Below are 11305 nucleotides of genomic sequence, written 5' to 3'. Positions count from 1 at the left end.
GTTATATCCCCTCTGACTGGGCTTCAAGGCATCGTCGGACCTATTTCTGATTTTTTTTTTTTTTTTTTTTTTTTTTTAATGTATATTTTTGGTTATCCTTATTTTATTCGGCAAGGTCAGGTGATAGTGGTTGTTTGAATGTAGGTTAGGTCTGTATTGTGTAGATTTTGCCCCCCCCCCCCGAGTGATTCATGGAACGTTTTATGATAGGTGGGGGAGAAAATCTATTAATTGAGTCGTTTTTATCGTCTATTAACTAGTCTTATTAGCTATTTTCTCTGTAAGTTTGAAAACAAAACATCTAAATCCCTGCCATTACCTTTGTTTAACGAAACTTGTCCTGAACTTATAATAAAAAGAAACCCTTACTTTGTCATTTTTGGAGCCAGTGAGGCAGTGGTGTAATTTTGTCAAAATCCTGGGGGGGGGGGCACACTTGGAGCCGATGTTCCCAAATCAAGTGAAAATGACAGTGAAAACTGAAAAGTGATCCATATATTACCATAAGGGCAAAGATATAGCCTACTAAAGAAAACTGACCTGTTTATCTAGATACTTGAATTATGCACGCTTATCCTAGTCTTGACAATGTATCAACGCAGCTGGCCAGTCGATAGCCCCTTTCTTTGTCTTTCCGCGAGTGAACTGGCTTCAAAGTTTTCTCAATGGCACGCCCCCTGGAAGCACAGGAAAATGCCAGCCGTCTGGATGGATGACAGCCGAAATCTTCCCGGATATGATACGCCATCTGATCTCCCAAACCAGTTGCTCGCCCACAAATCGACTTCTGCTGATTATGGATAACCATGATTCGCACGTCTCATTGAGCGTGGTTAATCTTTGCAGAGAAAACGGCATTGACGTCTTAACGCTTCCGCCACATTGCAGTCACAAGCTGCAGCCTCTTGATGTTGCTGTTTATGGGCCATTCAAGCGATACTACAATGAAGCAGCTAACTCGTGGATGATTTCGAACCCAAACAGGAGGATTACCATTTATGAAATCGGAATATTCGTTGGAATCGCTTTTCCAAGAGCTTTCGTCATGGAAAACGTACTAAGCGGGTTCCAAAAAACAGGAATATACCCTTTCAATAGGAACGTTTCCAAGATCACGACTTTCTCAGCGCCTTTGTGACAGACCGACCAGCACCAGAGACGTCTCCCATGACAGGCCAGTCTGCAGTTCCATCAACCAGCCCTGGCGACGAGAGCTTGAATAACGACGTGCTGCCAACTACCAGTAGCTCAGTGATTTCTGCGACTATGCCAGTGACTCCAGAGTCGGTTCGTCCTCACCCTAAGGCGAGTTTCTATGCAAGAGACGGAAAAACGTCTAGGAAAAGAACAAAGTCCAAAATTCTGACGAACACACCTGAAAAAAACAGACTGGAAGAAGAATTTGAGTTGAAAAGAAAAAAATCAGAAAAGAAAGCTCAAAGAAAACGGCCTGAAAAGAGAAACCTCTCCAAACAGCCTGGGAACGGGGAAGACAGCTTCGATGAACATATCGCGCTGGATGATGAAAGTGATGACAGCTTGCATTTGGATGGGTCAGAGGAGGAGGAGGAGTTTCTTGATGGAACCGAACCAAAAAGTGGGGATTTCTTGGTTGTGAAAGTGCCGACCAAGAAGAGCTTGAGGAATTATGTTGGAGTTGTGTGTGATTGTGAATCTGATGGTTTCCAAGTTCAGTTTTGGAAGCGATTAGCTCCATCGAGCAAATTCACGGCAACTGAAGAGATGAGCTTCGTGCGAAAAGAAGAGGTCATCATGAAGCTGCCGAAACCGACCCCTTCGGGCGGAACGACGAGACAGTCGGCTCAGTTCGTTTTTCACGTAGATTTGGCCTCGTACAGTGTTTAAATATAGTTATTTGCTAACTTTTTACTTTTTTACTTACTACTAGTATTTTAAGTATTCGAAATAAAATTGTTTAGAGACAATCAATCTTTTTGAGCAATTGGGTTCGTCTTGCCCAAAGGGCTGGTCCGTCTTGTCCTATGGGGTGGGCAAGATGGACCTTTTGACCAACTTCAGTTTTTTTTATCTGACCCCGGAAATACGGCTTATTTATGTGTGAAGAAGGTTTCTTTACGTAACTCAATGTTTTGGGGACAAGTTAGACACCTTTCGTCAGTCGTTGCTTGTTTCCAACCTCTTCCGCAGACGAAAAACCAAAATGGGGTCCGTCTTACCCGACTCTCCCCTACTGTATATATAGAACCCACTCTGTACTCTATATGTAGAGTATACTTTATACTCTGTATATACTTTGTACTCTGTGTTTGCTCAAGTTTCAACTGAACTATCAGATTTCATTTTCACTGTCCGTGGTACTTTATATCCTATATTTATGTATACTGTATATATAGAACCCACTCTATACTCTATATGTAGAGTATACTTTATACTCTGTATATACTTTGTGCTCTGTGTATGTTCAAGTTTCCACTGAACTATCATATTTCATTTTCACTGTCCGTGGCACTTTATATCCTATATTTATGTATACTGTATATATAGAACCCACTCTTTACTCTATATGTAGAGTATACTTTATACTCTGTATATACTTTGTACTCTGTGTTTGCTCAAGTTTCAACTGAACTATCAGATTTAATTTTCACTGTTCGTGGTACTTTATATCCTATATTTATGTATTCTGTATATATAGAACCCACTCTATACTCTATATGTAGAGTGTACTTTATACTCTGTATATACTTTGTACTCTGTGTTTGCTCAAGTTTCAACTGAACTATCAGATTTCATTATCACTCTCCTTGGTACTTTATATCCTATACTTATGTATACTGTATATATAGAACCCACTCTATACTCTATATGTAGAGTATACTTTATACTCTGTATATACTTTGTACTCTGTGTTTGCTCAAGTTTCAACTGAAATATCAGATTTCATTTTCACTGATCTTGGTACCTTAATATTTGTGTTGACTTTGAAACTTAAGACTTTCCAGCACACCTACAGCTGTAAATTTAACCTTATCATTCAGTTCGCAAATTTTGTATTTATCGGTTCGTTTTGTCAGAAGTATGATATTGCTTACACTTTTTCTTAGACAAAGATATAAATTTGCTTAAAAAATACGAGAATTTCCTAATTAGGAATGTTTTTCGTGCATTTTTCAGTATATTATCATTCGAAGTTCAAAAATGTAGTTGGATGGACGCATAAAGCTGAATTTCAGCTGTTGAATGATAACAAAATTGTCTTTTTATGTCGAAGGATCTTGGAATAACTTAAAAAGAAAAACTTAGGATTTGTTTTTGTTTTACCACCAGAATGAATTTTTTCTTTAAACATAAATAGTAAACTGCATATACTTGGTAGGGAAACAAGAATTAATGGCTCAAAATCTCTAGGATATATATATATATATATATATATATATATATATATATATATATATATATATATATATATATATATATATATATATATATATATATATATATATAAAAGAAAACGGTATATTTGAAATGCTGAATAAAAGCTTTTTTAATATAATGTTAATTTTTATCTCTCTAATTATTAAAGTTACTATTTATGTCGCCGTTAAAATTTCAAACCTGTTAAACGTAAGAATAATCGTGATAATAAAATAAAAAGCGGATTTCTTCTACTTCTTAAAAAAACTCTGGATCCTACTATGTTGGGTAGCAATTTTGAGACAATAAAAGTACTTATAGATAATATTCACTACGGGTATGTCAATAACTAGTGATTCCCCTTTAATCAGAAAAAGAAGATTTAAATGATTGTACTAATTTTGAAAGCCAAGCTTATCACTTCAAAACCTTGAATATGTTAAATAAAAATGGATAAACCACAGTCCAAAGAAAAAGCGTGCTCACACCATGTTAAAACACACCAGACCATAATATTCTTTGGTAGTAATTTAAAATGTCCACCAAACCATAGTTGAATTCCGTTTCAGTGAGTTATGATTATTTGATTATGTCAATTTATTACCGACATGTAGCACTACCTATTATAAAATATATAAACCATATTTTATCCATCGAACTGTATAAATAGCCTTAAATTGATTCAGCTCTCTATGAGAAAAGGAGCTTCTCATGCTAACAAAAAGCATAAGCGTCCCATAAATTTGGCTGAAAGAAAAGAAATTATTCAAAACATTACTTAAAATGGTTCGAGTCTCCATATAGAGTTTTGGGTTCTAAATAACTACCTAAGCAGGGAAGTAGAACAAAAAACACGTGCTTATTTAAATTAACTCGTTTGGGAAAATGACCATTAGTTGACAAAACGTTTTGAACGTAAACGTAACAAAATGCATAGAAACACATTTTGATGCGTTTTTTAATATTTTTGTACCCCCCTAACAAATAAAACTCCACCCTAAAAAAACAAATATCCTGAATACAACCTAGGTCAAGCTGTTCTCAAAAAGCAAAACAAAAAAGAGAAACTGATATTCTGAAGTAAACTCTTAACAGAGCAAAAAAGCACATTTGAGTGTTTCTTCTGTTCTGTTAGGGTTCACTTCAAAAGGTTAGTTTTATTTCTTGTTTTTAGCACTGAAGACTACTTGGTGAAGGCCCTCGCCAAAATATCTGCTTTTGTCTTTTTTGCTTCTCTTCTACTCGTCTACTCTTCTTCTCGTCTACTGGTGGATATTACCTTTGTTTTCTTAGTGATTTTTTTATTATAATTCTGTTTCTTTTTACCAAACGTCATATATAGAAAGTGTGATCATAGAAAGTATAACAAGCTAATATTTAGCTTGTTACTGATATGAAAATTGGAATCGCTCGTCTAAGCCTAAGGAAAGAATTTCAATCTTTCTTAAGGTTTTCCTCAAATATTGTCCCAGCACAAAATAGTTAATTTTTCGTTAATTGTATTATAATATGATAGATGTATACAAATTGTTATAATGATACCAATATTTAAATATAGACTACATTAGGCTGTAGATTATCTAATAATGATAATTACCAAATTCATTTTGTTGACATACCCGTAGTAGGCATAAGAGGATCGTACAGGACAAGACTTATTACATTTTGAAAGGTATAAGGCTTAGAGAAAAATAGCCATGATGTTCAGCTGGTTGTCACTAAAACCTGGTGTTTTCTAACTTTGTTTATGTGGGTAATTTGAGTTCGTCAGTTGGAGTGTGGTCACTTGTTTATTTCTGCCCAGCATGGCTCACTATAATTGACCTAGTCTGACCTGGAACTCCTGTTTTCCTTCCATTTAGCACGTGCTATCACCTGCCTTTAGCAGATGTTTTTGCTGACCATTGGACGAAAAATACTTGGGCGGATGACCCCTGCATATCTTTTGTTAAATGCTATTTCGCTTTGATTGCGACTATTGATTTTTAGAAGGGACATTTTTCCACGTTTCTCAGTATCAATGACACTTTTCTTTAGCGAAAATGTGAAATAGATTGCCTGTATTGGTTATCAAAAGTTCGTCAATTCACTTATTCATTGACATGAATAAGTGAATTAACATGAACAATGACCAAAGTGGTCATTGGAAACTTTTTTTACAAAAAAACCTAGTAATATTCGTATTCATATAGTATCATCAAATTATCAATTTTTTGTACGAATTTCCCGATCCTTTCTGATAAAGGCCCAGCCTTTAATGTGAGGGAGGAGTTAGGCTATTTACCTTAAAGGGGGTGGGGTTGATATAGGAAAGTGTGTTTTTAGGCAACTGTTATATTTCAGTTGCATGGGGTGTTTGGACCCAATTTCGGGAAGGGAATCTCCCCTCATAAACACTAATATGTTCCAGAAGACTTATTTCTTACCATATTAAAACTGCATCAGTTTTTGTTTATTATCATTTGCCCGCACCTTTTTTATCTACGAAAATTTATGTAAGGTAATAATAATAATAAAAAAAATAATAATAAAAAATTACATAAGTCTGAACTCAATGCAATCTTGACATTTTTTTTCTCTTTTCTTGTTAGGTGTACCATGTATAATTATTGGCCCTATTGTATCAACTAATAGGGTCTGAGCAAACTATGTACGGGCACAGATGCGTGTTTATTTGTTTATTTTTTGTTTGTTTTTCTTTTCCCAGGGGTGATCGTATCGATCCAATGGTCATAGAATATTGTGAGTGGTCTAAAAAGACTAAAACTAAGCCCCTTTCCCTACCACTTTTCCCTCGAGATCGGCCGAAAGAAATTATAAAACATACTATAATGATCTGATAAAAAACATAACTATAATGATAAAACGACGAGGATTGTTGAGGTACAGCTTGTAAACTTTTTAATATAATAGTACACGATTCAAAAAATCATTCTAACTGAAATCATTGAACAAAGAATTGATTTAGGTTCAGTTCTTGGACAGAATTTTTTGCTCTTTTGGATGGAGAAGAGATGCGGCTGAAGAAATATGTTGTTTTTGGCCTTTCCAGTTATTTTATTTCACCTCTTTGTATGGCTTCTTTTTTGAAAAAAATTCTTTAAATTGCAGTTTAGTATACTTTTCCTAATGATAAATATAATTACAAAAAGGGAGCATCATTACGTTATATGCATATACAATTAAGAGATCTAACTTTCAAACATATACAGGGCTCCTGAAAGGGGGAGGTGGTACAAGGAGGCCATGTACAAGATCAGGAGACGTTGACAGTTGTAGTAGAAGTGTTGCTATTAGTAATCCTTGGAGGAATATGTCAAACAGTTTGAATATGTAATCAAACAGTTCGTGGTAACGAACTGTAGTAAGGAGCGACTCGGCTCAATAGTAAACGAAACTCTAAAAATTGGAATTTTCATGCTAAAAGATACACCAAAAGAATCGTATTTTCATACTTAATTTAAATATATAAGTTTCATCAAATTTAGTCTTTGTCATCAAAAGTTATGAGCCTGAGAAAATTTACCTTATTTTGGAAAATAGGGGGAAACACCCCCTAAAAGTCATAGAATCTTAACGAAAATCACACTATCGCATTCAGCGTATAAGAGAACCCTATAGCAAAAATTTCAAGCTCCTATCTACAAAAATGTGGAATTTCGTATTTTTGTCAGAAGACAGATCACGGGTGCATGTTTATTTGTTTGTTTTTTGTTTTCTTTTTCCCAGGGGTCATCGTATCGACCAAGTGGTCCTAGAATGTCGCAAGAGGGCTCGCTCTAATGGAAATGAAAAGTCTAGTGCCCTTTTTAAGTGACCTAAAAATTGGAGGGCACCTAGGCCCCTCCCACGCTCATTTTTTCCCAAAGTCAACGGATCAAAATTTTGAGATAGCCATTTTGTTCCGCATAGTCGAAAACCATAATAACTATGTCTTTGGGGATGACTTACTACCCCACAGTCCCTGGGGGATGGGCTGCAAGTTACAAACTTTGACCAGTGTTTACATACAGTAATGGTTATTGGTAAGTGTATAGACGTTTTCAGGGGGATTCTTTTGGTTTGGGGGGTTGTGTTGAGGGGAGGGGGCTATGTGGGAGGATCTTTCCTTGGAGGAATATGTCATGGGGGAAGAGAAACTCAATGAAAAGGGCGCAGGATTTTCTAGTATTACTATAAAAAAACAATGAAAAAATAAACATGAAAAAGTTTTTTCAATTGAAAGTAAGGAGTAGCATTAAAACTTAAAACGAACAGAGATTATTAAGCATATGAGGGATTCTAAAACAAGAGTGAGGTATTTAGGAGGATTTAAATACATCGCTCTTTATGCTAAAATATTTTTAGTAATTTCAACTACTTATTCTACGGCCTTTCTGATTCAGGGGTCATTCTTAAAGAATTGGAACAAAACTTAAGATTTAGTACAAAGAGCGAGGTATTAACGGGGGGACAAATCCCATCATATACATTATAAAAATATAATAGTACAAAAGTTTGCTACGTAAGTTAATTCTTAAGTTACGTATATTTCTTACTAATAAAAACATTCGTTAAAAATTAAAAGTTCTAGTTACCTTTTTAAGTAACCGAAAAATAGGAGGGCAACTAAGCCTCCTTCCCCACCCCTTATGCTATTTCTTAAAATCGTCTGATCAAAATTAAGAGAAAGCCATTTAGCCAAAAAAAAGTATTAGTATGGAAATTTCATTTTAATAATTTATGTGCGGAGAGCCAAAATCAAACATGCATTAATTCAAAAACGTTCATAAATTAAATAAAAAAAGTCGTTTTTTTAACTGAAAGTAAGGAGCGACATTAAAACTTAAAACGAACAGATATTACTCCGTATATAAAATGGGTTTTCCCCTCCGCAATCCCTCGCTCTTTACGCTAAAGTTTGACTCTTTGCCACAATTCTAATTTTTAAAACAATTAAAAATTCAGCGTAAAGAGCGAGGGTTTGCGGAGGGGGAAACCCATTTCATATACGGAGTAATTTCCGTTTGTTTCATGTTTTAATGTCGCTCCTTACTTTCAGTTAAAAAACGAGTATTATTTTATTTTAATAGCATCTGCAATAGGACTAGTAGTAGTAGCAGTAAAAGCAGTTGTAGTATGCACTTAGTGTTCTTGAGTAAGTCAAACCTCCCCCTCAAAATATCCAACAAGTTTCAATTTATTACCCTACACATACACTTATGACATTACTGATAGGCCCCTTTGACAGCTTGCATGCAAGTAGTATGTTTGGATTTAGTTCAAATTTTTTCTCACTATTCTGTAAAACTCACCATAATACCTTTATACCATCTTAGTACCAAAATAGCCTAAAAAGTAGCAGTCGGAGTATTAGAAGTATTGGCGAAGATATGAGTGACAGTACAATTTAAAAACTAAATTGGATTTCCAGCTAATTTTGACTGGAATCCGAACTGGTCAAAAAAAGTTTAATTTTTATTTGAAATTTTGATTTGTGTGTCAAGTGCAGCAAATTATTGAAATTATTTAGATTTATTCAGTTTTCAGTAGAACAAAAGTAATGGAATTTTTGTTGATAAACATAATAAACAATATTTTTTGAATCTCAAACAATTTTTGTACAGTTTTGTTGTATGTAAATATTGTCTCTTTATCAGTTGAACATCCCTCTCATCATGCCCTGAAAGTATACCTTTGTAGTTGAGTGAACTTCGCAGCAAACTTTGGCACTTTAGCTTTTATCCTTTTCTTTACGGTTCTGGTGCTTTTTGGTTTTGGTCTTATTTAGTTTTGCTTGTGTTTGGTTCTTGGTATGAAAAGAGGATAAACAGAATAGCTAGGTCCCGTTCGAGGACCTTTACAGAATTTTACCTTAGGAGAGACTAATGTTCCGTTGGTGGCAAAGTTTTTGATGAGGCCAAAAATGGGAATGTCTTTGTGCCCTTGGAGGAGAACGATTCTTCTAACTCGTCAGCACCCGTAAAGTATGTTTTTTGCCCATACCCATCCGTCCTACTTCAAAAAGAGCTAGGATACTAATTTTATATTGAATTATCTGCTTTATGACTAGTTCTGTCTTAGAGTGTTGGGACATGGTTCTGACGTTCTAGAAGCCGAGTTTAAGCTTTTTCTTAGCAGTCATCAGCATTTTTCATTGCATCAGAATGATTAATTTTAAAAGCTGATATTAGTATCACCACGAGGGAGAGAAGAGGAATCGAAAATAAAATTAATTGTCAAAACATATCGAAAGATATACTGTTTTATCTGTAGACTTCTAAAACACATTGAAAGATTAATTTTTTGTTTTCGGTTTATTGAGGTATAATTTTGTTTTATTCGGGTATGTTTTCTGTGAAGACTTTTGAAACATATTGAAAGGTGCGTTTTTTTTTGTATTTTTTTAATTTTCATTTTTTGTTTTATTCGTTTTTTTTACTCTATAGACTTTTATATTTTAGGTCACTTTTCATCACACGTGTCTGGAATGCACTTGTAGGGAATTACGTCACTATTTTTTTTTCAAAGAATACATCTACGAGTGGTTTCTCAAACGAATGTGCATTGGAATCTGAAGGAAAAAGTTTAGGAAATCAGAAAACTGGTTTGAAAAGTTGCATGCAAAGTGACAAGAATAGAAAATTGGAAAGATATCAAAGAACTCATAAAGAGAAAAAATCATTTAAGTGTGAGATATGTGACAAACTATTTTCTCAAAAGCTGCATTGGAAACTGCATCAAAGGGTACATTCAGGAGAAAAGCCTTTTAAATGCGATGTATGTAAAAAAAGTTTTTCTGAACAGGGCAATTTGAACCAACACCAAAGAGTGCATTCAGGAATACACCAAGGAATGCTCGGTGCAAGTTTGAACACCCATCAAAGAATTCATACTGGTGAGAAACCATTTAAATGTGATGTATGTGACAAGACTTTTTTTCAACCTGTAAGTTTGAACACACATCAAAGAATTCATACTGGTGAGAAACCATTTAAATGTGATGTATGTGACAAGACTTTTTCTCAACCTGCAAGTTTGAACACACATCAAAGAATTCATACTGGTGAGAAACCATTTAAGTGTAATGTTTGTAACAAGACCTTTGCTCAGTCTTCAAATTTGAACCAACACCAAAGAGTGCATTCAGGTGAGAAACCGTTTAAATGCGATGTATGTGACAAGACTTTTTCTCAACCTGCAAGTTTGAACGCACATCAAAGAGTTCATACCGGTGACAAACCGTTTAAATGCGATGTATGTGACAAGACCTTTTCTCGCGCTGCAATTTTGAACACACATCAAAGAATTCATACTGGTGAGAAACCGTTTAAATTTGACGTATGTGACAAGACCTTTTCTCAACCTGCACATTTGAAAACGCACCAAGGAATGCATACGGGTGAAAAACCATTTATGTGTAATGTTTGTCACAAAACCTTTTCTTATTCATCACATTTGGTCAGGCACCAAAGAATGGATTCAGGTGAGAAACCGTTTGAATGCGATGAATGTAAAAAATACTTTTCTGAACGGGGCTATTTGAACAGGCATCAAAGGGCTCATATCGGTGAGAAACCGGTGTTTTAGTTCAATACTCCCCTCAACATTCTTGAAAGGCTCACCTGAATACCCTTCGTCTATGGCTCATGAAAGGCTCATTCATGAAAAGGCAACATTCTTGAAAAGGCTCAATACCCTTCGTCTTTTTGAAAAGCGAAGTTCAAACATGTATACCTCTCTCAATAACATATACTATGCTTAAACAACGAACTAATTGCCTTACTTATAGCCTTTGTCCTGAAGACTGTGGGGAGGTTGACATCCCTAATACTAGACCTTTCAGCAATGCTGAACAAAATAGCTCTCTTGAAATTTCGGTCGGATTTTTTTGCGGAATTACAGGCTTGAGGAGGGGGGGGATTGATTT

General features: G+C 35.1%; 1 protein-coding gene across 1 annotated transcript; it reads left to right on the top strand.

Moving 5' to 3' along the window:
• The first annotated feature begins 9864 nt into the window (after window positions 1-9864).
• On the top strand, window positions 9865-11061 carry LOC136043688 (zinc finger protein 235-like). Its single transcript, XM_065728582.1, has one exon. The coding sequence runs from the start codon at window positions 9997-9999 to the stop codon at window positions 10963-10965; it is 969 nt and encodes a 322-aa protein (XP_065584654.1). The 5' UTR covers window positions 9865-9996; the 3' UTR covers window positions 10966-11061.
• The last annotated feature ends 244 nt before the right edge of the window (window positions 11062-11305 follow it).

Source organism: Artemia franciscana, unplaced genomic scaffold (assembly GCF_032884065.1).
Source record: "Artemia franciscana unplaced genomic scaffold, ASM3288406v1 Scaffold_832, whole genome shotgun sequence".
Classification (NCBI taxonomy): Eukaryota; Metazoa; Arthropoda; class Branchiopoda; order Anostraca; family Artemiidae; genus Artemia; species Artemia franciscana.
Note: the sequence above shows the minus strand (reverse complement) of the source record. Positions and strands in the feature narration are given on the sequence as shown.